The sequence below is a fragment of the Microtus oregoni genome, unplaced genomic scaffold (assembly GCF_018167655.1).
Source record: "Microtus oregoni isolate MIOR12 unplaced genomic scaffold, Mior012 000081F_ref0000091, whole genome shotgun sequence".
NCBI lineage: Eukaryota > Metazoa > Chordata > Mammalia > Rodentia > Cricetidae > Microtus > Microtus oregoni.
Genome location: NW_024544541.1, coordinates 2695082 through 2720692, shown reverse-complemented (window position 1 = coordinate 2720692; position 25611 = coordinate 2695082). Strand labels below are relative to the sequence as shown.

Here is a 25611-nt window from a genome sequence, read left to right as displayed (position 1 = left end):
CATTTATTTGTTGTTTTTTGGGACAGGATTTCTCTACGGAGCCTCCCAAGTGCTGGGATTAAAGGCGTGCATCACCACTGCCCAGCTCTTTGAGATTTTCTTTTTTTTTTATTTATTTTTTTATTTTTTCTTTGAAATTTTCTTAAAGGCACTGAGACATTGTCTTTGAAGCTGTCCCCAGAGTTAAAAAGAACGGTGAAGAGTCAGCAACGAAGGTTTGCTAAGACGACATTTGAAGCAGAGCCTGTCCCCACCCCCGCCTCCAAGCAGCTACACACAGGCAAAGCTTCACCAGCTTGGCTTTATTTCTCTCGTGCAGGTCAGCTACTGTTTAGGAATGGGTCTCTATTGCTACTGTGTGGGTCCTGGGGCTTGAACTCAGGTTGAAAGACTTGGCAGCAGGTACCTTTGTCCACTGCACCATCTCGCCCGTGGAGCAAGGAAAACTGTGGTATAGTCTGACTTCTTCAGGGTGTACTCACAACCTTCATTTTGCAGAGCTAGAGGACCACTGGTCACAGGTCATTTTACAGAATCACTTATTTTATTTATATAGAGACAGGGTCTCCAGCATCCCTTGATGGTCTCAAACTTGCAGGCTGTCCAGGATGATGCTGAACATTTGCTCCTTCTGCTTGTCCTCAAGCACCTGAATCACAGGTGTGCACTGCCATGCCTAGCTATGTGGTAATTTAACCCAGGGCCTCAGGCCTGCTGTGCAAGTGCTCTACCAACTGAGCTACAGCCCCAGCCAAGGTATGTTTTAAAGAATCCCTTCCTCTGTCTATCCTGGATTAAGATGGCTGGCACCAAGCACAAACCGCATGTCAGGTCTCTTCATAGTTAAAGCTAGGATTTTGTTTTGTTTCTTAGGTTTTTTTTTTTTAATATTTATTTATTTATTATGTATACAATATTCTGAAGGCCAGAAGAGGGCGCCAGACCTCTTTACAGATGGTTGTGAGCCACCATGTGGTTGCTGGGAATTGAACTCAGGACCTTTGGAAGAGCAGGCAATGCTCTTAACCACTGAGCCATCTCTCCAGCCCTGTTTTGTTTCTTAGGAAGGGTCTGTGTTGTCTAGAGTCATCTCAAACTCCTGGGTTCAAAGTGATCTCATATGTCAGCCCCTAGAACAGCCGGGGTCTCAGGTGTGCATCACTGACCTGGCTGAAGTGAAGCTTTTCTTCCTTCTTCTGTGTGGGTGTTCTCGTGCATGTATGTCTGTGCAGCACGTGTGTGCCTGGAGCCCACGGAGGCCAGAGAGGACATCAGATCTCTCGAATCTGGAGTTACAGCCAGTTGGGAGCTGCCGTGTGGGTCCCCTGGAAGAGCATGGCATGCTCTTCACCTCTGGGCCATCTCTCCAGACCCTACAGGGAGGCTTGTGAATGGATTTGCTTTCACATCTGCTTCTCTTGTGTGGTAGAGCCGTGGGGTCTGTTCTTAGTAAACTTAGAGTAAACATGACTGAGATTTCATTTCAGTGAATCAGCTGTTATTTTAAAGAGGAATTATTCTTTTTCTAGAGACCTTATCTAAAACACTGATCTCAGCAACTGATCTGAATTTCCTGTTAGTTTTTAATCAAACCTTTAAACTTCTGTTTATGAAACAGGATGGCAATTCCTTCCCTGAGTTACTAATACTGGGTTGTTTTGAATCTCCACAAGAGCATGTGACGTCAAGCAGAGCTTCATGCTGTGGAACTGTTGTGCTTAGCCTCGGCAATGTTCCTCTGCAGAGGAGCCAGAATGACCCCGGCATTCCTGTCCTCACTCTCGGAGCTGTATAGATCATGCTTTTCTATGTACTCTTGGACAAGGTCCGGCACCAAGTAGCGGATGCTCTGGCCCCTTCTGAGAGCTCTCCGGATCTTAGTGGATGAGATGTCATTGGTGATCCATTCATCCACCAGGTGGATGTTGCTCTGGTATCTCCACAGCACATCAGACTCATAGATGAATTTCTGAGCATCACTGCCAGCCCGCGTGATACATATGAGCCCATAGTTGGCTACAATTTGCGTGATGTCCTCGATCTTCCACAAGTTGGGCACACTAAAGGATTCCAGTAAATCTGCCCCACACAGCAATTTCACCCTGGGTACACCTTGAAGAGAAAACCAGAGCTTCAGGGTTTCTTGTCTCTCTCTCTATTTTCCCCCAAGACAGAGTTTCTCTGTGTAACAGTCCTGGCTGTCCTGGAACTCACTCTGTAGACCAGACTGGCCTCCAACCCAGAGATCTATGTGCCTCTGCTCCTGAGTGCTGGGGTTAAAGGCAGTGCCACCACCTGACAGGTTTGTTTTCTTAATAAACACCCATACTGAAGTGCTCGTGCCTGTGCGTGTGAGAAGCAGATCTGCTGCCTTCTACTCCATCCTTCCCGACCATCAGAATCCAGCAGCTATGGAGTAAAATAAAACTACCCAGGGAGTTTTATCTACTCTACTGTGGAGTCTGAGCAATGGCTGGATCCTGATAAGACCCCACGAACCTGTTGGTTTGGACTCTTGGGGCTTCTTTGGACTAGAATCCTGTTTTTGTTCATCCCACTTCCTCTTCCGCCCAGGCCTGTCCAGCGAAGGTGAACTTTGTGGGTGACCACAGCTGCCAGTTGCCAGTTTCTCCTGATGGTGTCTACAAGATGACAAAACAAAAGAATGTTCTTTGGGGGCTGGAGAGATGGCTCAGTGGTTAAGAGGACTGGCTGCTCTTCCAGAGGACCCAGGTTCAATTCCCAGCACCCACATAGTGGCTCACAACTGTCCAGTTCCAAGGGATCGTACACCCTTATACAAACATACACGTACACAAAACACCAATGTACATTAAATAAAGAAAAAATAAAAAAAAAACATTCCTTGAAGTCAGCGTGTTCTCTGAAGCACTCTTGTGTGAGTGCTGCGACAGGAGAGTTAGTGGTTATTCCTCTTCACAACCGTCTGACCCCATCTCCTCAACTCCTCATGTAGTGATGGAGAGGAAGATGAAGACTGAAGAGATGCAGGTCTGCCGGGAAGTGGTGGCACACGCCTTTAATCCCAGCACTCAGGAGACAGAAACAGGCGGATTTTTGTGAGTTCGAGGCCAGCCTGGTCTACAGAGCAAGTTCCAGGACAGGCTCCAAAGCTACACAGAGAAACCCTGTCTCAAAAAACCAAAACCCCCAAAACAGCAGCAACAATAGCAACAGCAACAACAACAATAACAACAAAAAGAGTTGCAGGTCCATCTCTCCAGCCCAGAGATGGCTCAGTGGTTAAGAGCACTAGCTATTCTTCCAGAGGACATGGGTTCAAATCCCAGCATCCATATGGCGGCTCACAACTGTCTATAGTTTCAATTTCAGGGTATTTGACACCCTCACACAGACATCAAGGCAGGTAAAACACCAATGCATGTAAAATAAAAATAAATCATTAAAAAAAAAAAGAGCTGCAGTCCGTGCAGTCCGCTTGGAGCAGAGTTCCTGACACTGACCGAGAACAGGCGCTACCATCAGCCCCACTGAGAGAGGAGCTAGTTACACTGCCCAGTCTTTTAGCTTTTGCTCAGCAGAACTGGGATTTGAGTGTAGCGCTCTGGACTAGAGCCTGCACCTTTGCCCACTAAAGACCACGGCCCGATCTTGTAGTGAAGAAGAACAGGGCAAGCACAGGGACTGGGAGGGGCAAGTGCCTGAGGCCGGCAAAGGAAGCAGCACTGCAGGAGCCAGGGCTGGCAGCAGGGGCAAAGCTATCCCCACAGTATGGCCCACACCTCTAGAACCAACAGTGGGCAACCCTCCACGCCCTTAACCCCGCCCCAGACTAACAGTCACACTGAACATGTAAGAGACACCAGTTACCACGGGGCCAGAGAGGGATGAGTGGGGCTGAAACAAGAGCACGGTCCCCAAGGAGAGGTTTTACCATTAGCAGGGAGACCACTTTGATGGAGGAAGGTCATTGGTTAAATAAAAAGAAACTGCTTGGCTCTCATTGGTTAGAGATAGGTGGGAGGAGTAAACAGAACAGAACGCTGGGAGGAAGAGGAAGTGAGCTCAGACTCCACAGGTCTCCTCTCGGGAGCAGACGCCTCAGAGAGATGCCATGCTCCGCTCTCCCAGGCAGACGCATGCCATGAAGCTCCTACCCAGGATGGACATAGGCTAGAATCTTCCCAGTAAGACCGGTGCTCACAGATTATATTAGAGATGGGTTGATTGGGATATCAGAATTAGCCAGTAAGGGCTAGAGCTAAAGGGCCAAGCAGTGTTTAAATGAATACAGTTTCTGTGTTGTTATTTCAGGCATAAGCCAAGCAGGCGGCTGGGGTGCTGGGAATGCAGCCCCGCCCGCCCCTATTTACAACACCGCTTTCCTGTCAATGCTGAAAAGGAAGCCCCAACACATCCAGGTAGCTTTTACCTTCTGGCTCAATGCCCCACCCTAACACCAGCCCATGCTCCTCATGGAAACTTCCAGTGTGGCTGAGCTTCTGTGGATGAGACCGATGCCACTGTCACACCGCGGCATCTTCCAGGACCCACAGAGGTCCTGCTCTGCAGCCCCCAGTCTCTAACATGTGGATCTCAATGAGCAAGGACACTGCATCCAAAGTGCCCAGAAGGGTTTCTGTGGCCTTCTCTGACCTTATTCAGCCAGTCTGAAGGAGTGAGAATCCTAAGAACAGGCATTAGACAAAAGTTTTCCAGAAATCCCCTTAACTCTCTCTCAAGACTATTAGAGACATCACTTCCTTCACTGGGCTGGTTTCAAAGGTCTGAGCACGGAGGTCTGGAGAGCCTCCTGTGTGCTCCAGGAAGCACCACACAAGGTTGGGCTGGATCCTGGGCAAGCAATGCCCGACACTCCTCCTTATTAAAAATGATAAGCCAGGCCATGGTGGCATACACCTTTAATCTCTGCACTCAGGAGGCAGAGGCAGGCGGATTTCTGTGAGTTTGAGGTCAGCCTGGTCTACAGAGATAATTCCAGGACAGCTAAGGCTGTTGCACAGAGAAACTCTGTCTCAAAAAACCAAAACAAACATAAAGCAAGCAAACACAAAAACAGAGAGAGGGAGAAAGAGAGAGAGAGAGCGCGCTGCTGTGAGAGGGATGTGGGCAGAGGAGCGTCTTCAGAACATCCAGCACACTTCCCTGAGCAAATCCCGAGAACAAAGCAAAGCTCATACATTTCTAAGTTTGGGGATGGCTGGCAGGAAGTTTCCCTGATCTGGTCTAATTGAACATGGTGACGACGAGCACAAAGAGCCAGTGTCCTAAGTGGAGAACTGTCAGGTCACGTTTCAGATGGCTTCTGAGTGAACCCTCTCCCAGAGACGGCTGCAGGGAGGGAGTCTTGACTTCATGTCTTCGGGCTGTGAACCCTGGCCTTTTGAAATAACTACTGTCTTGGAGAGGTAGGCCACGCTCCAACCTCCCCTTTAAGCCATCTCCTTCCCTCTTCCACAGCTAAGAAGACAGATGACTACAATACCCTGAGGAATTCTGTCTTTCTCCCTTCAGGCAGGAAGGCCAGGCTGGCTTCCTTTACTCTCTGACAGAGATATCTCTGAGGAACAAACATGTCAATATCTCACCCATGCTGAAAGACATGCAGGTGTGCCCATGTTCTGCTGCTGTGCTCTGCAGCCTGGGGTAACTTGCAGCCTTGGTGTGGTGAAAAAGAATGGCCCCCACAGGCTCGTACATCTAAATGCTTAGTCACTAGGGCCTGGCACTATTTGAAAGGATTGGAAAGGTTAGAAGGTGGGGTCTTGTTGGAAGTATAAGTATGTCACTGTGGTGATGGGGGATGGCCTTCTGTGTATGTGCTTTTTTTTTTTTTCTTCTTCGAGACAGGGTTTCTCTGAAGCTTTGGAGCCTGTCCTGGAACTAGCTCTGTAGACCACACTGGCCTCAAACTCCCAGAGATCTGCCTGCCTCTGCCTCCTGAGTGCTGGGATTAAAGGCATGTGCCACCACCACCTAGTTTCATGTGCTGCTTTTATTGATTAATGAATAAAGCTGTTTCAGCCTATGGCAGGGCAGAATATAGCCAGGAGGGAAAAGATATATTTAGAGAGAGTAGGCGCAGTCAGAGAGACTTCATGTAGCTGCTGAAGGAGACAGACTCCTGGAACTTTACCTGGTATGCCACACACAGAATAATAGACATGGGTTAATTTAAGATATAAGAGTTAGCGTGGAATATGTCTAAGCTATTAGCCAAATGGTGTTGTAATTAATATATATCTGTGTGATTATTCAGGGCTGGGTGGCCAGAAAAAGAACGTGCAGTCTCCTCTGCCTACACTGTGGGTGGGCTTTGAGGTTTCAAAAGCCTGTATGCCAAGGCCTGACTCTCTCTTGGCCTGCTGATTAGAATGTAGCTCTCAGCTACACTTAGGCAGGCACAACATGTGCTGCTGTGCTCCCTGCCAGGACGATAATGGACCAAACCTCTGAAACTGTAAGCCAGCCCCCAATTAAACGCTTCCTCTTACAAGCACAGCCTTGGTCAGGGTGTCTCTTCACAGCAACAGAACACTAAGACGCTTAGTGACACCTCACAGACCTGACAACCAGAAGCAGGCAGAACTGCAAACACGGCAACAGGAGCGTCCAGTCCCCTCTCCCTTCCCCAGAACCAATGACGTGGACTGTAGCGGGGTTACCTGAGCACCTTCACAGTCTCCACCCACTCCTTCTGAAGACTTTCCCACGTGTCCACTTCCACCCAGTGGGAATTCTTGGTGGCAAGTTCTGCCATGATAACTCGGTGGTGGGCAGGGATGAGGCCTTTCTTCCTGTACGCATCGCCAACAGGTGAAATTATACCTTTGATAACTCTGTATTTTCCTGGATAAAGAGTTGGCTTGATATTAGGGATAACAAATCAGATTTAGTGGACAGGAAGTATGATTGATGTTATTTTATAGTTATAATCCCCCCTTTTTTAAACAAAGAGTCAAATTAGTAGCTAACTGAAACTGTGGTAAGACTCTGGCAAGATGGCTCAATGGGTCAAGGGGTATGCCGTCAGGACTGATGGTCTGAGTTCAATCCCCAGGACACTCATGGTGAGAGGCGAGAACTGACGTCTCCAACTGACCTGTGTAGCATGCCTCACACAACACCTGCACATGCAAAGAAACACATTTTTAAAAGTTATCATTTACAGGATTTTAAGTGTGCAATTCTGTAGTGTTGAGCACACACATGCACACTGTACACAACCTCCACCTTCTCCAACTAAAGCCCTACACCCCTTACACACGCATTCTGGGTTCGCTGACATGACTTATATTTAGAGTTCTTGTTGGTCAGAATTCCAACCAGAATTGAACTCCCTTGTTAAAAAGCCTGACTCAATTTGCCTGTTCACCTAGACCAGAGGCAGGGATCTGTCTCTCCTCACTTAGGTGCTTGACCACATCTAACAAGAACTTTCTGGAGAGTGTCTGCCCAGCCCTGCCCCTTCTTATGCTAGTCATGCCCCACCACCCTTCAAGGTCTCACTGTGCAGTCATGGCTGCCCTGGAACTTGCTATACATATAGACCAGGCTGGTCTGACTCACAGAGATCCACCTGCCTCAGACTTGCAAGTGCTGAGAGCTCCACCATGCTCGGCCTGGCCTTATTCACATACATACTTTACAACATGTACTTTTCCTGCTGAGCTACCTCTGCTGGCCCTGTGAGGACCTGACCTTGCAAACTCCATTTTAAAGAAGGGGCTTCATCTTAAGCCATATAATGAGCTGGGGGGAGGAGAGCAGATCTCAGTTCCAGAAATGTGCTGTAATAGCAGAAATCTGAACAGATGCCCTAAAAATGGCCAATTAAGAAGATAGGGAGCAGGGCCATAAAATTTAACGAGATCCAGATGTTCTTGGGAGGCATCCTATCCTTGAACATACCTTGTCAGTAATTTATGGCTCTTTGTTAGGTTTTCATGCCCCAAAACTGACCAATGGGTTCTTACCCTTACCCTATGTATTCCTCACCCAATCCCAAGACGATAGAACTGAACTCCCTGGACTGTGGTATTTTTCCTTCCCCGGGTTCGGGGCTACACTTCCCTCACCCACTGTGTTGATGTGGTGGAAGTGGAGTCCAAACTTGAGTTGAAATAATATTAAAAACCCTCATGTAATTTGCATCGGAAATCTGGCTCTGTATATGCATTTGGGAAGCAGAAACTTGTGCATAACAGTCCCATTGACTTTTTTGGCTAATTCTCTACGCCAGGAAACATAGGAACACACTGTGTCCAGGGTCAGGTATCACACTGAATAGTTAAATGCGTTGCTAGTCTTTTTTTTTTTTTTTTTTTTTTTAAGAGACAGTTTCTCTGTGTAGCCTTGGCTGAAACTCAGTCTGTAGATTGGCTGCAAACTCACAGAGATCTACCTGCCTCTGCCTCCCGAGTTCTGGGGTTAAAGGCGTGAGCCCGCCCTACTTCATCTATAGTCTTTTTTATTTTTAAATTCATTTTTTTCACATTTTATTTTATTTTAAAGACTTATTTATTTATTATGTATCCAGTGTTCTACCTGCATGTATGTCTGCAGGCCAGAAGAGGGCCTCAGATCTCACTACAGATGGTTGTGAGCCACCATGTGGTTGCAGGGAACTGAACTCAGGACCTCTGGAAGACCTCTGAGCCATCGCTCCAGCCCCGTCTCTAGTCATAAGCTACCTGTTGCATTCATGTAGTCCTTGCCCAGCTCAAACAGCCTGAGGTGCATGTTGGTGATGGGATTGAAAGAGCCACAGGCCAGAAGAACCACATCGGTCTTCTCAGACGTGTCCATGGCGACAAGTTGTAGCTGCCGATCTAAATGGAGACCTCTGACACCATTGCTGTCGTCTACAAAGGAGAAAGGAAACAAGCTCGTTTATAGATCTCTTGACATCCGCCATGTTCTCCCTGCAAACAGGGCAAATAGTCAACTTCACTGATGGGGATGAACTGCAGAACTGGCTTTACTTTCTGACCTCTGTCTATATAAGCGTGCAGTTCCTACCAAGTGGAATGGGATTAACTCTATTCCTTATAATTCACTTTGCCCAAAAGAATACAGCAGAAGAGGGCATGTTAACTGAGCCTAGCACTGAGGCCATTATATCACAGAGTAACACATAATAACATGCATGTCCCTAATTTCAGAATGTGGGAGAAGGACACAGGAGGAGACAGAGACAAAGTCTCATAGCCCAGGCTGGCTTAAAACTGGCTATGTAGTGGAGGATAACTTTGAACTCCTGATCCTCTTGCTTTCATGTTCCAAGTGCTGGGATCACAAATATGGCGTCATAACTAAGGGTTAGGTACATTTTATTTTTATTTATTTATTTATTTATTTTTTTGGTTTTTTCGAGACAGGGTTTCTCTGTGGCTTTGGAGCCTGTCCTGGAACTAGCTCTGTAGACCAGGCTGGTCTCGAACTCACAGAGATCCCCCTGCCTCTGCCTCCCGAGTGCTGGGATTAAAGGTGTGCGCCACCATCGCCCGGCGGTTAGGTACATTTTAAAGAGATTCCATAGGCCTAAGAACATAGCACCAGCGTACTGGTTGCTATCACATGGTGGAGAAAGAGAAAGTGGACAAGCCCTGTGTAGACAGGGCCAAGCCTATGCTGTGAAACAAAGTGTGATGGGGAAACTCTGTTAACCAATCACCTTTAAGAAGTGGAGCCTCTTAAGGCGTGGCTACCTGGAGCCCAGGAAGAAAACTGGGACGGACCAGGTGCTCTCTTTGGGTGACTCCTGCCAGAAAACAGAGGAACTCTGACTTCCCATTCTTGTGGTGTGAGTTTCCCCTTATAACAATTAAAAATATAATTTTAAGCTGGTCTGGTTATTTCCTGAATCAAGCCAAATTCAACAAAGGTGCACACCTTTAATCCCAGCATTCAGGAGGCAGAGGCAGGTGGATCTCTGAGGTTGAGGCCAGCCTGGCCTATAGAGTGAGTTCTAGGACAGTCACAGCTACACAAAGAGACCCTGCCTCAAAAAAGACAAAGAAACAAAAGAACAAAACCCTACTCTCCTGAGAACCAAGTCAGCCTCTCGACCTCCTTGTTTTCCACCAGGCACCTGTCCTGAAGGCACCGCCTCAGCACGGCCACACCGGATAGACACCACGGCACCACCTCAGCACGGCCATACCGGACACCACGGCACCGCCTCAGCACGGCCACACCGGACACCAGGCACCGCCTCAGCACGGCCACACCGGACACCACGGCACCACCTCAGCACGGCCACACTGGACACCACGGCACCGCCTCAGCACGGCCACACCGGACACCACGGCACCACCTCAGCACGCCACACCGGACACCACGGCACCGCCTCAGCACGGCCACACCGGACACCAGGCACCGCCTCAGCACGGCCACACCGGATAGACACCATGGCACCGCCTCAGCACGGCCATACCGGACACCACGGCACCACCTCAGCACGGCCATACCGGACACCACGGCACCGCCTCAGCACGGCCACACCGGACACCACGGCACCGCCTCAGCACGGCCACACTGGACACTAAGCTTTCCACATTTCCACACACGGGCTTCTGAGGAAACAGTCAGACAACACCTAAACTGTAGCAGAGATGTCCCTGTCTTCCTCAGCTGCCCCTACCATGGAAACTAGCCCACGCTAGGCTGCTATGGGATGACAGCCGTGCCCGCCCCCCCCAGCCCTGCTGGTAAGACAGCTGACCTCTCAATATGTGACTGCAGCCATCAGAGGCCAGCTAAGCCACAGCCAAGATGACCATTCCCACAGCAAGCCCAGGTGACACCAGAAGCACGTGATCAGCAAACCCACAGGTGGTCCTGTGTCACAAGAAATGAATATTTACTGATGGATGACGTCACAAGGCTTTGTAATGGAGACAATCTTTTTTTTTTTTTTTGGTTTTTCGAGACAGGGTTTCTCTGTATCTTTTTTGGTGTCTGTCCTGGAACTAGCTCTTGTAGACCTGTAGACCAGGCTGGCCTCAACCTCCCAGAGATCCGCCTGCCTCTGCCTCCCGAGTGCTGAGATTAAAGGCGTGTGCCACCACTGCCCGGCTAGAGAGACAATCTTCTTAAAGTAATGCACAGGGCTAAGTGACAGAACACTTGCCTAACATATAGGAGGTGTCCAATTCCCTGCATAGCAAGCAAACAAACAAGCAAACAAACAAACAAGCAAGCAAACAAAAAAGGTAATTTATAGCTGGGAGGTGGTGCACATCTTTAATCCCAGCACTGGGAGGCAGAGGCAGGTGGATCTCTATGAGTTCGATGCCAGCCTGGTCTGCAAGAGCTAGTTCCAGAACAGTTAGGACTGTTACACAGAGAAACCCTATCTCGAAAAACAAAACAAACAAAACAACACAAAAGTAATTTATATAGCTCTTGAAGAAAGAAGAGAAACAATGAAGTAGTCGGTGGGAATGCAGATGAGCATGCCCGAGGCCCTCAAACCAAACAGCCCCTGAGCTCCAGCTGCTTGGGTGGGTGGATGGGGTGAGGCAGGGGTCTGAGAGGAGCCTGAACAAGAGACCAAGACCTCACCTCAAAAAAAACTTTCCAATCCCTCCCACCCTGTTCAAAAACAAACAAACAGACAAAATAACACCACAACTCAGGGGCTAGGAGACGGCTCAGTAAGTAAAGTGCTTGTCAGTCACGCAAACATGAGGACCTGAATTTGACCTCTGGAATCACATAAAAAAGACAGATACAGACAGGAGGGTGTCAAGGGATCTCTGGCTAGCCAGTCTCTCCAAACCAGTAAATTCCAGGTTCACTAAGAGACCCTGACTTAGAAGAAGATGGAGAGGGATTAAGAAGAAGCTGACACTGACCTCTGACTTCTACATGCATGCATATACACTTCCGCTCGCTCGCATGCAGATGGGCATTAGGTTGGCGGTGCGCACCTACCCCAGTCCTAGAGGAGGAGTCAGCTAGTCTAGTTCAACCAACAGGCTTTAACTTCTGTGTGAGACCCCATTTCAAAAGTTAAGATGAACAGCTATTGAGGATGACATCAGATACTGACCCGGGCTCCCACATGCACACACATATATATATACATATATACATACATATATATACATGTGCACTTTCACACACACACATACCAACCAACCAATAAAACCAAACTACAAAAGACACAGGGAAACTGTTAAGCGTGGACAGAAAATTAAGAAGAGTCCCTGATGGTCAGTATGCTGTTCAATGAGTTAAGGGCTGGGACAGTAGCTCAGCAATCCAGTGCTTGCCCCACAAGCAGGTGCAGGATGCCCTAGGGACAATCCCCAGGAGTGTTCCCTCCACCTTCCAAAACAAGAAAAAGAGTGAGTTAAAACAGTTAGGATAGCTGGGCGGTGGTGGCACATGCCTTTAATCCCAGCACTTGGGAGGCAGAGGCAGGTGGATCTCTGTGAGTTTGAGGCCAGCCTGGTCTACAAGAGCTAGTTCCAGGACAGGCTCCAAAGCTACAGAGAAACCCTGTCTCGAAAAAAAACAACAACAACAAAAACCCAGGATTTCAAAGACCCACCTCACTCTTCATCACAAAACCAGGGTCCCCAAAGCCTGCTCCTTCTAGTGTTAGCTCTTTCCATTTCCCATACAAAGTACCTGTAGGAGAGCTGGAAGAAACAGAAGGATCAGAAGCTCAAAGCCAACCTGTCTCAAAAAAAGGCAGCATCTCTATAAAACTGTGGCCTAGGGAACTGGGGTGTCTGCCAGCCCTGGGCACGTTCAAGTCAGGCTCTAGACATTACGCCCCAAGGGTGGCAGAGTGGAAGGAAGGTAAGGCTAAGAGCATGGTGTGGGGGAGTCAAGGAGCCAGCTGGGGTCCTGAAACAGAGACGGAACAAAATGTTCCCAGCCCCACTCTGCTTTGGGGATGAGCTCAGGTTCCTTCCCTTGGGGAATGAGGAGGCTGGTGGAAGCTGATCTCTCAAGCATACAGGAGGCAGTCTTTGTCCTTTGTCACACTGGTGACCTGTCTCAGATGTCCATCCTGGCCTCACCAACTCAGTCATCTCAGCGAGTCTCTCGACCCTCCAAGCCATAGTGAGCTCCTACACTGTGGCCCGTCCCAACATGGAGGTGACGGATGGGTGTGGAATCTCAGACAGAACTGTTCTGAACGCCACCGGACCAGGGTCGCCATGATTCACTTTTGTTTGGTGCACACAACCTACCACCTGCACTGCTGGCTGCCGAGGTCGCATCGGCTCAGGCTGTAAGTGTTCCTCCCCAGCACACTGCGTCAAAAGGATCATTGCTTCCTGGGGTCGTCTTCAAGTTTAACTAAAATTTACTTGTAATTCACCCATCTTTTGAGTTTTAAAGACACCGTGGTGGAAACGTTAATGTAACACCTTGGAAAACATTAACTCACAACTACAGCTGTTTCAAAGAGCACCGTGACTGGGCTGGGCTCTCCTCCTCCCACTTCCGGATGCTCAGTCTGAAGCCATGTTTGCCCACTGTTAAAGGACCTGCCCAGCCACACCATCCTCTAACAGGACGTTGTTTCTTTCAAACTAGTAACCTGAAGCATGATCCCATGTCTCGTTCTGACGCTGCTGCTGCTGCAGCTGTTTTAAGCAGTGTAGATTTTGAAGGTATCTACTGAGCACCTTCACCTGAAGGTGCAATAATTGTTTTCTATGAACATCCGAAAGTCATTCGGCCCTACAGCTACAGTGGAAATGGGGGAGGGGTCGGACTACTATGTAAAAACCAGCGTTTGCAGCAGCTAGCCCTGATTCCCATCTGGTCTGCAGGTTGTGGCAAGCAGGCTACCTGGGTCTGTCAGTCACTGACACCAGCAGGAGGCAAGGCTGTCCCAGTCTTGGTGACATGTTCCTCTCTAGTCCCAGTACTTGGCAAGCTGAAGCAGAGGACTGCTTTAGCCTATGAGTTCAAGGCAAACATGGGGACATAGTAAGACTCAGTCTTTAAAAAAGTGATATACACTCATGTGTACATGCTCACGTGGTAGTGCTTGTCTTTAATCCCAGCACTCAGAAGGCAGAAGCAGGCAGACCTCTGTGAGTTCAAGGCCAGCCTGGTCTATATAGGGAGTTTCTGGCCAGTCAAGGATATGTAGTGAGCCCTATTTGTAAAAAAGAAAATAGAAAAAGAAAAAAAGGCAAGGGGGAGTGGGCATAGTCCTTACCTTGCAGAACTTTGTGAATATTGAATAAGATAGCACATATAAGATATTCAATATATCTATCCAATTCAAATATTAACTTTTTAGTTTTGCTTTTCTATTTATGCTTACTTTGAATGAATACTTCTTACTACTTGTATGCTGCTTCCTGACATTAACTACAGTAACGGAATCAAGGTCCCCCGGATTTCTCAGTGAGTTCAAAAATGGCAGTTAGGAATTTTTGCTTAGGTATTAACAGGTATGTCTCACTGGAGACTGCAATGCTTGGCAATTCACTCTTGCCTGGTTTAAAACCCTCCCTGTGGTTTAATTAGCATGAAACAACTTGAATTTAGTTCCTCAAGGTCATAAAGGTGTACCTCCTGTCCCCTTGCTGTACAGCCAGGTGGTGGTGTTCCTGTTTGGGATCGGCACCCTGACGCTCCAGTTCTACGTGCTGCTAAGGTGAGTCAGCCCAGGCAGGCTTATCTGCGGGGTGGTGCCCGCTGCTAAGGTGAGTCTCAGCCCAAGCAGGCCTTACCTGCGGGGTAGTGCGGGTGTTCCTTGACATTCCTGTCACGCGCCTGAGCGCTGCCTGTCCCATTGTCTCTGCTCCTGTTATTGGTGGCAGTCAAGTCCACCTCTCTGCATTCTTGAAATCTCAGTAGGGTGAAGGTTGCAGAGATTTTGACAGATCAAGTTTAACTTTAACACATATTGACTTCCTGTATAAGAGACTGTGAGGGCACCAATGTCTCTATTCATGGATTCCCCAGAGGCCGGTCCCAAGGGCCTAAGCATTAGCTAATGTCTACAGGGCCAAGGGGAAAGCGGGCACACTCAATCAATCAACTGGATTCTGAACTGATGTATGATACAATTCAGTGCTAGAGCTTAGTCATGGAGGCCAGAGATCGTCCACTAACCACGGTGGAGGCCAGAAACCGTCCACTAACCACGGTGGAAGCCAGAGACCGTCCACTAACCATGGTGGAGGCCACAGATGGTCCACTAACCACGGTGGAGGCCACAGATGGTCCACTAACCATGGTGGAGGCCAGAGACCGTCCACTAATCACAGTGGAGGCCAGAGATTGTCCACTAATCACAGTGGAGGCCAGAGACCATCTACTAACAATGGTAGTGGGTAGAGACCATCCACTAACAATGGTAGCAGGTAGACACCGTCCACTAACAACTTTCATTGAGGAAACAAAGCAAATATAATCTATTTGCTTAAAGTAAAGAGTCACAATCTTAAAAATGTGAAAATTGTTCAAAAATCTGAAAACTGAGAATTCACTGGCCTGATGGGGATGCAAGGCAAAGGCATGAGCTGGTGGAATTACTCAACACAAGTCTACCACAAGAGGTTTGAACACAACACAGCACAGTTCTTTACTCCCAAAGGTCAGAATTTCTACAAAGCGCTTTTCCCCAAACCATCAAAAAGGATTAGCAAACCTCAGCATTATTTCCCAGCTTTGACGAATGAGACTCATTATCAAGCCAAGATGAAGCCACTGTCAGCGTAGTTAGGGCAGGGAGGGAGCTCCTGATGTGTCTCAGACATGGAGGGCTCTGTAACGAGTGGTGGGCGAAGGGTACCAGCCTGTGAATTGCTTTGCAGGCCCAGATCCTCCCGGCACTGCAGTCAGCCTCTCCTGGCGAACCTGGTTGGCAGCATCGTCTTCACCTTCTTCACTTTGGGTAGGTGTGCAGCTGCCTGTGGGTGCTCACCAGGTGTCAATATCTAGTACCCGCTGTGGGGACAGAAGCAGCCAAGAGGAGGTTTCTGCTCTGGGGATGTTCACAGGCTGGCACCCAAGAAAATGACACTGGAAACTCCGGTGGTTGGCTGGGTTGCAGACCAATGGTAGAATGTTCGCCTGCTATGTGTGCCCTGGGTTTGATTGGCACCATCACTAAAAATGAAACAAAACCTTGAATGAAGAGACTCTTAAATTCCTTGGATAGCAGCCCTTATAGTTATCCTACAATCAGAGTGTGGAACTGAAGCTGAACCTAGTATTTCACTGGATTCTCACATTTTTCTCCTTTCTTCGCCCTCCTCATTTTTGGGGGTGGGATGTGGGGTGTTACTTTCTTGAGATGGATGGTCTTGAATTCACCGTGTATTCCAACTAGCCTCAAACTCATGGTAATCTTCCTGCCCCTCGGCCTTCAATGCTGGGATTGCACGCCTGTGCCGCCGTGCCTGACCTGCAACAGCCTATACAGTTATAATAAAGTTATGGATTTAGCTATTTATTCAGTAATAGTGTTGGGGCAGCACACTGGCTCAGCAGGTAAAGGCTGCTTGCTGGGCAGGCCTGGCAACTGGAGTTCTATTCCAGGATCCCAAGTAAAAAGAAGGAGACAACAGACTTCACAATGCTGTCTCCTGATCTCCTGCCACATACAGCCAGTGAGTGGTCCTTGTGCCCACACACAGATCTCGATTTTGATCCATCTCTCTCTTCTTAATAAATATATAAAAATAAGTCATGTTGAACAAGAGATGTTGTTTCTGAGGTCGGGCACAGTGGTGCACACCTGTGATCCCAGTACTCAGAAGATGGAGCTTGAGGCTAGCCTGGGCTACAATAGTAAGAGTGTGTTACAAGATACAAAAACAAAACAAGGAAGAAGCGCATGTCTCTGAGCACACTGTCCCGTCCTTCCAGGCCTCATCATACTGCTTACTCAGACGGAGCCGGCCCCGCAGGCTCTGAGGACAACGTTCTCAGTGTTTGCTGTTGGGTCCTTTGGTGAAGGAGCGTGCACCGTGCTATTAACAGTCTTGGCATCAGATTGTGTATGCTTTTTTATTTTTTAACATTAATTTATCTGTGTGTGTGATGCATGCATGCCACAATATTTGAAGGGGCCAGAGCACAATTACAGGAGCCAAGTCTCTTCTTCTATCTTTCCCATGGGCTCTAGGGATATTTGGGCTGTCAGGCTCCGCAGCACTCACTTCACCCAGGGAATCATCTCTCTGGTCTGGTCCTGGTTTGTTGTTTTGTTTTTTAAGGTTTTTTTCAATCAGGGTTTCTCTGCATAGCCCTGGTTGTTCAGGCAGATCTCTGCTTCACAAGGACTGGGATTAAAGGCGTGCACCACCATCGCCCGGCTTTAAGAATTTTAAAAGGCTCATCATACTCTGAAAGCTTGGTTACAAACAATCATTACTTTTCAATATTTACTATCTATTTACGCAGAAAATAGAAATATGCAGGCATGGAATTCCTCATCTATGCACAACGCAGCTACTTTAGGAAAGACAAAAACATCCTAGAGAGCTCAGCTGGTGAAGCGCTTGCCTCACACGCAAGGCCTGGATTTGATCCTCAGAAGACAGGATGGAAAGGCTGGGTGTGCTGGTACATGCTGTAATTCCAGTGTTGGGGAGGTGAAGACAAGCGGATCCCGGGGGGTCAAGGGTTGCAAGCCTAGACTAATGACACGAGGCAAACAGCATTCCTGAGGATGATACCTGAAGCTATCCTCCTGCTTCTATATGCAGGTTTACACTTGCACAAACATTACACCCTCACACACACATGAATATACACACACATGCACAAGAAAGAAGAAACTATTTTTTAAAAGAGTATGGGTTGTAGCTCATTGGTGAAGAACATGTGTAGCATGTGTGAGACCTGGGGTTATGCCAGCATGTTCCTAAAAACATCCCCAAATGACATTTTGGTTGTTTTTGGTGGTGATGGTGGCCTTGTTGTTTTGTTTGTTGTTGTTTGTTTTTTGAAACAGAGTCTCTCTTTGTAGCCTTGGCTGGACTAGAACTCAGAGATCTACCTACCTTTACCTCCAGAGTGCTGGGATCAAAGGTTTGCATCACCACACTTGGCCGAGATTTTTCTTATTGTGAGTGATTTCTACTTTAGTAGAATTTTATCTTTTAAAAATTTAAAACTGTATCACTATTGTGTGTGTTCGTGATGTGTACTTCGTGATGTGTACTTGGAAACTTAAGCCATGGCAAGCAAGTGGAGGTCAAAGCTGACTCTGAGGAGTAGATGTTCCTCTTCCACCATGCAGTACTGAACTCAGGTCATCTGGCTTGGCAGCAATCACCTTTACCCACTGTCTTAGTTAGAGTTTCCATGGCTGGGAAAGACACCATGACCATGGCAACTTTTATAAAGAAAACATTTAATTGGGGTGGCTCATTTACAATTTTAGAGGTCGAGTCCACTATAATCATGGTGGGGAGCGTGGCAGCACACAGGCAGACATGGTGCTGGAATAGCAGCTGAAGTCCTACATTCACAGGCAACAGGAAGTCAACTGAGACACTGGGTGGTGATCTGAGCATAGGAAACCTCAAAGCTCACCCCCTCAGTGACACACTTCCTCCAACAAGGCCATGCCCACTCCAACAAAGACACACCTCCTAATAGGGCCACTCCCTGTGAGATTACGAGGACCAATTACATTCAAAGTACCATACCCATTAAGCCCTCCTGCTGGCCCTAAAAACCCTTTTTGGTAACTATTGACAATAAATGTGACAAGACTCCTGTAGAGCATGTGCCTGTGACTTCAGAACTTGGGAGGCAGAGCAGCAGGACAGCAGACTCTGGGTAGACTGCCTACACAGATACACTAAACCAAAACCCAAAGAAACTCGGGCGGTGGAGTCACACACCTTTCATCCCAGCACTCAGGAGGCAGAGAAAGGCAGATCTCTGCGAGTTTTTGTGTAACCTGGTCTATAGAGTGAGTTTCAGGACAGCCAGAGCTACATAGTGAGATCCTGTCTCGAAAATACAAACAACAAAAAGTCAAACAAAACCCAAACCAGTCACCACTGGCCAAACAACAAAGGTGCTTCTGATGGTGCTTTTTGCATTTCATACAGGAGAAAACCAGCCCTGAACTGTACTACCTGTCTGTGCTGTTGTCAGTGGGCAGCCTGGTATCCACGGGTAAGTCAAAGCACTTCCCAAGACCCATCCGGGTTAGACACTTGCAGACCCTCAAGAGAAGACCACTTAACTAGGATCATTACACGGTAAGGAGCCCTGGCTCCTCTGACTGCAGACCCTCAGAGACAACAGAACCACACAGGAATGGGGGGCTTGGGATGGGATACAAAGCATCTTGGGGATGTAGCTCAGTGGGGAGAGTGCTGACCCAGCACAACACAGGTCCAGGGCTCAGTCACTATGCCCAGGTGGTGGCACATAGGCTGGTAACCCACACTCCAGAGGTGCAGCAAGGGGAACAGTAGTTCAACCAGTTCCTGGACCACTAAGGTATATGATACCCTGTACTCAGGAAGCAGAGGTAGGTGGATCTCCGTGAGTCTGAGGCTAGCCTGGTCTGCATAGTGAGTTCCAGGAACTTCATAACAGAGAAACCCTGTCTAAGGTAAGCTTTTCACAGCAGCAATCATTAGCTGTGCAGGATTGAGCCTCTCAACATTCCATCATTACGGACGGAGGAGGGGCCCATAAGGCTCCACCCTCCCCAAAGAGCTATAGACAGTTAATGGTTGCTGGTGGAGAGAAAGTCAAAATTCTCATTGGTGTACCCACTGGTAAGTTACTCTTGCATTCTCTCTCTCTCTCTCTCTCTCTCTCTCTCTCTGTCTCTCTCTCTCTCCCTCTGTCCCTCTCTCCCTCCCTCCTCCTCTCTCACACACCTTAATTAAAGCCTCTGGGCCACAGAGAACAAAAGGAGAGTGAGGGGACTTGCTGGGGAGGAGGGTTTTGACGGAAGGGGAGGGGACAAGAGGATACTGTTGGGCATTTTATATATGTGGCCCCATGTGTATGAACTTTTGAAGAGATCTTTCCAACATAATATTTTTATTGAATATTTGTGAATTTAACATAACGTACCCCATCACACTCACTTCCCAGTCCTCCCAGGTCTGCTCCTCCATCCTTATGACCCCCTCAAAAAAAAAAAAAAAAAAAAGAAGAAGAAGAAGAAAAAAAATACCAAGTCTAATTTGCATTTCCTTTATACTCCCTGGGCAGGGCCAAAATCCCGGCACCAGCCCCTTAAAGAGATCCAAGTCCTTCCCCACCCCCACCCTGCCAGAAGCCAGCAGGTGTGGAAGCTACACTTCAGCACCCTCTCACAACTTTGAAGAGTTCTCTATGGCTTCCTGCCTAGACTTTTTTTTCAGGGGTGGGGGTGAGATGGGAGGGTGGGAGGAGAGGGCTGTCAACGAAGCCCTCTGTGTCTCTTCTCAACTCCAAGTCTGCAATTAGTGCTATCAGTGCAAAAGAAGCTTCCTTGAGAAGGCATGTTTTTTTTTAACGCCAAGTTCTGCTCCACCTTGACTAGACCCTGTGCTTTGTCCCGCAGTGCTTTTCTCTGGCATGGGGCTCATCTGGCTGTCTAAAGTGACCTGTCCAAAGCCAGACGCAAAGCCAACAATCTAAAGCTGGCCAGAGGGTCCTGCTGGTCTCCTGCCTTAGTTACACGCCTGGGTCAACTGAGCCTGTCCCAGCAGCACTGCCAATGCTGTCACCATCTCACAAGACTATCTTAGCTGCCACTCTACACAAAATGTCGGTTGCAAATCATGGCCACAATAGAAGCATGCCAAGACCAGCCATTGTGGAAGAAAGTTGCTTTTAAACATGAATGAGCGCTGAGGAAGTGGGAAATGAATTGGTCAAGTGACATCACAGGATTGCCATCACCATCAAATATACCCAAAGGAGATTGTGGCACTGGCTTCTGAGAAACCCGTTTCCTGTCCATGGAAGTTAGGCTCTGAGCGGATGATGGCCACAGAAAGTAGCAGGGACATAAGAAGGGAAGTCACTTATCTCAGAAACGCAGAGCGAAGCTTCACAAGGACACAGCAACTTGGACCATTCATTTCAACAGCATCAATTTATTGACTCTTTACATTGTGGGAACTTTTGGGTAAAGAGACAGTGGATTACAACAATCTTTCACATCATTACAGCCAATTATTGTGTAGCCATGTCTGAGTTTCATTCCTATGCTGTTACAAACACTCTAACCAAAAGCAGCTCGGGGAGGAAGTTTATTGCCTCCTATTTCCAGGTCAGTACATCATTGAAGGAAGTTGGGGCATGAACTCAAGTAGGAGCCTGAAGCAGAAATTACTGAGGAATGCTGCTTGCTTGGCTCAATCATGGCTTAGGCCAAGCAGGCTTTCCTGTACACACAGGACCACCTGGCAGGGAATGGTGCTGCTTAGGGGACCGTGCCCTCCTCTATCTACAGGACAGTCCCCCACAGACACACCCACAGGCCAATCCAGTCCAGGCAATTCTTCAATCAAGTTGTTCCTTTCAGATGGCTCCAGGCCGTGGCAGTTAACAGTTACAGGTGATCATGAACCTTTACCCCTTCTCTACTTGATATGCAAACACACATTAAACCATGACCTTTTGATGTCTTGGCCCCAAAGTCTTATGTTAATATTACAATACAACCATCAGCCAACTTTCACAATTCTCTGTCTTTAAAATCTTCAATACTTTTAAAATTCTAAGTCTCTTTAAAAGTTCAAGTCTTTTTTGTTTTTTGAGACAAAGTTTTAGTGTATAGCCCTGGCTGTCCTCGAACTCACTCTGTAGAACAGGCTGTCCTCGAACTCACAGAGATCCACCTGCCTCTGCCTCCCCAGTTTTGGGACTAGTCGTGTGCTACCACTGCCTGGCTCAATCCTATAGCTTTTTTTTTTTTTTTTTTTTTTGGATTTTCAAGACAGGGTTCCTCCGTAGCTTTTGGTTCCTGTCCTGGAACTAGCTCTAGTAGACCAGGCTGGCCTCGAACTCACAGAGATCCGCCTGCCTCTGCCTCCCGAGTGCTGGGATTAAAGGCGTGCGCCACCACCGCCAGGCCTAATCCTATAGCTTTTTATGTCTTTTTTTTTTTTTTTTTTTTTAAAATATTTATTTATTATGTATACAATAGTCCAGAAGAGGGCACCAGACCTTATTACAGATGGTTGTGAGCCACCATGTGGTTGCTGGGAATTGAACTCAGGACCTTTGGAAGAGCAGGCAATGCTCTTAACCACTGAGCCATCTCTCCAGCCCAGCTTTTTATGTCTTAAAAGGAAACAGGACCTCACAGAGACCCTCAGACATTGCCACATTCAGCTGCTAGCTCGAGTATAGTCTTGGACCCCTCTGGACTACAACTCCATGTACTTTACCTGAGCAAACACTTTGTCCCAATAAAGCATAAATTTCACATCAATGGCATTGATCTCTTATTAACTGTAGCTGTTTGCCCCAGCTGACCAGCAACCACAGATTCTTAATAGAAAGCATCACACAGAGCCAGGCATGGTGGTGCAGTGCACACCTTTAATCCCAGTACTCAGAAGGCAGAAGAAGGCAAGCATCTCCTATGCACTCATAGAACCTGACAACACAATGAGGTGGGAATATCCCCAAACCCACCATCTCTACAAATGAAGACGCTGGGGCTTAGAAAGGTTGATTAACCTGCCCAGGACTTGACCACTGGAGAAACACGCTAATTCTAAAAGTAGAAGCTCTTACCCATTATTGTAAAACTTACAATGGTACAAGCTATCTGTTAGTGGACACAGAAAAGAGGCCCGGGACTAGAGGTCTACAGGACTTGCCTTGTATGCAGAGGGCTCTGGGCTCAACTCCCAGCACTGCATGAATAGGACAGGTAGTGACTTTGGGAGGTGGAAGCAGGAGAATCAGGAGTTCAATGTCATTACATCTCTAGCTCAAGGCAAAGCGGGGCTGCATGAAAACTCTGCCTCAGATATTAATGAGATAATTAAGCTCAACACAAGCATTAGGTGTAGAACATTAGGCTTGGGTTCAATCCCCAACATCACATAAATAAATAATAATGGTGGCCCAAGTGTCCAGAAAACCTTTGGATTGTGGTCCTTCCCACCACTCAGGTTCCATCTGTCCCAGCATGTCCCTACTTGGTTCTCTCAGCTCTCACACTAAGTCCAGGCTGAAGTCCCCTAAACTCCTGCCAAGCCCACGTTTATTTAGCTTCTCTATTAGGATTCCCACTGCGGAAGTGGATTTCTTTAGTTCTGTCTTCCACAGTGACTTTCCCAACACATCATTCCTCCTTCCTAATTTCCTCTCAGTCTCCTGCCTCAAGATCATAAACCCAACACAAGACCCCAAAGGCACGGAAGAAAGCACACCCAAGACTGCACACACTCAAGCCAGACGCAGTGCCTGAAAGGATCATCATCTACGGAAGTAGCCAGGCAGTGGTGACACACACCTTTAATCCCAGCACTGGGAGGCAGAGGCAGGAGGATCTCTGTGAGTTTGAGGCCAGCCTGGTCTACAAGAGCTAGTTCCAGGACAGGCTCCAAAGCTACAGAGAAACCCTGTCTCGAAAAACCAAAAAACCTCTCTCTTCCATCTCCTGGTAGAACTGTCTGGAATAGGCTTTTTTCCTTATCCTGTTTTCTTGCAAGGGCAAAACTCCCAGATGCATAGTGGTGACCTCAAGCCGAACAGGCCACTTTCCTGTGTTTACATTTAAAAAAATTTCTGAGAATTGTCATTCATATTACTAGAAAATTTTTAAAAATCCAAACCACTTGAGTAACGTTCAAAAGGACTATTTCTCTCCACCCATCATCACTCCATAGTTCTGGGAACAGTACCCAGGATGAAGCATATGGTGACATACCTCCATTCCTGAGCTAGTCAAATGGCACACCCCCCTCTCGCCAGGGCCTCACCATGCAGCCCTGGATGTCCTAGAATTCACTCTGTAGACCAGGTTGGCCTTGAACTCAGAGATCTGCTTGCCTCTGCCTCCTGACTGGTGGGATTAAAGGCATATACCACAATGCCTGACTCTGAATCTGTCTCTTTTCTTCTTTCTTTTCTTTTCTTTTTTTTTTTTTAATGATAAGGTCTCATATAGCCTGGGCTAGCCCAGAACTCCTGGTCATCTGGCCTGAGCATCCCAAACACTGAATTTAGAGGTGTGGACTATTGCACTCAATTTTAATTGCTGCTGTTTGGTTGAATTTTAAGACAAAATTTCAGCTGGCAGTGGTGCCTTTAATCCCAGCATTTGGGAGGCAAAGATAGGCAGAGTTCTATGAATTTGAAGCCAGCCTAGTCTACAAAGTGAGTTCCAGGACAGCCAGGGCTGCTACACAGAGAAACCCTGTCATCCTCTGCATCCCCACCCCCTAAAAGACACATTTTCATGTTCCTAGGCTGTTCTAGAATTCACTTTGGTGCCTCCAGCCTCTACCTCAGAGTATAGCACCACTCCCAGTTTTGCCTGGTGCTGGCGACCAAATCCAGGGCATTATGCAGCCGAGTTACAACTGAGTTTTCTCTCCAGCCCCACAAATCTCACTGTTGCCCTCTTCCTCTTCTCTCTCCCCTCCCAATGTGAGCGTCTGGCTGAAAAGTTCCCACACTTCAGGCTTCAAGTCTGGTACCACCAGAATAAAGTTTCCTTACACCCTTCGGGGCATTCCACCTAAGAAGCTGGCACACATTCTCATATGGAAAATCAAAGACAGCTGCATCAACACAACAGGCACACGCTTGACTCGGGGAGCATTTCTGCAAAGCAGGCCGAATAGCTGTCTAGAAAGGCCGTTTCCACATTGCAACAAACAGCAATGACAAACAGCCGAGGCAAAGGGGCTGCAATACACCCAGGAGAGCGCTATGATAATTCAAGTCTGGAGTTCGTACTGACGGAATGAAATACAAATTTTAATACTGTCTTTGAACGAAGTTTACCTCAAAACCCAATGCCCTGTGGATCACTATAGTACCTATTCAGGAAGATGGAATCACTCCAAAGCTTTTGCACTCAGTTTCCGGGTAACGTTTAAAATCCATCCAGCAGATATTTTCCTAGTTCTCAAGGCTTTGACAAACGGCTGTCAGTAAAGTGGATCTGATCTTTCCCATATTTGGAAAGAATTTAGGAGGGAAGGAGGAGTACCTCACAACGCCGGTTTTCCCCCACTGCCTCTCACCCACGTCCCTCTAAGCGCTCGGGCTTCTGCTCTCAGGACACCTCTAGAGAAGGAAACCCCCCAGGGCATCCCAAAGCTGACCTGCACCAAGGTCACAGGACATTTTACCAACTTTTTGGTTCCGAGGGGGAACTAACGAGCAAGAGTTGACTCTGAAGACCTGGTTCCAGGGACCGTTACAAAGGACTCTAAAGGCCCAGCCACTGCGCTTTCCCCTTTGCTTGGCACAATAAGGGGTGCTGGGCTAACGTTCCCCAAAACGGGTTATCCTAGGACCGCGTGCGGGGTGCTTACCAAGCCCCGCAGGCCAAACCGCCCCAGTCCTCCAGCAGACAACCTCGGCCCGGAAGCTAGCGAAGGGAACACCGCACCGCGCTTTCATTGGTTCCACGCAGCCGGAAGTACGCGCGTCCAGCGGAAGTGCTCC

At 47.9% G+C, this 25611-nt stretch overlaps 1 protein-coding gene across 1 annotated transcript; it reads right to left on the bottom strand.

The window, feature by feature from the left end:
* LOC121441784 (nicotinamide/nicotinic acid mononucleotide adenylyltransferase 1) lies at positions 1 to 25558 on the bottom strand. The gene is made up of 5 exons (XM_041643084.1): positions 25479 to 25558; positions 8697 to 8867; positions 6669 to 6852; positions 2500 to 2642; positions 1 to 2112 (listed from the first exon to the last, which is right to left on the bottom strand). Exons 2-5 carry the CDS (start codon positions 8809 to 8811, stop codon positions 1697 to 1699), a joined length of 858 nt encoding a protein of 285 aa, XP_041499018.1. The 5' UTR covers positions 8812 to 8867; positions 25479 to 25558; the 3' UTR covers positions 1 to 1696.
* Between the last annotated feature and the right edge of the window lie 53 nt (positions 25559 to 25611).

Coding starts and splice junctions, on each gene's coding strand:
- LOC121441784 (XM_041643084.1), bottom strand. CDS start 8,811: ATGGACACGTCTGAGAAGACCGATGTGGTTCTTCTGGCCTGTGGCTCT. Junction 6,853..8,696: donor GGACTACATGAATGCAACAG/GTAGCTTATGAC, acceptor CTCTTTATCCAG/GAAAATACAGAGTTATCAAA. Junction 2,113..2,499: donor CCAAGAGTCCAAACCAACAG/GTTCGTGGGGTC, acceptor TTTCTCTTCAAG/GTGTACCCAGGGTGAAATTG.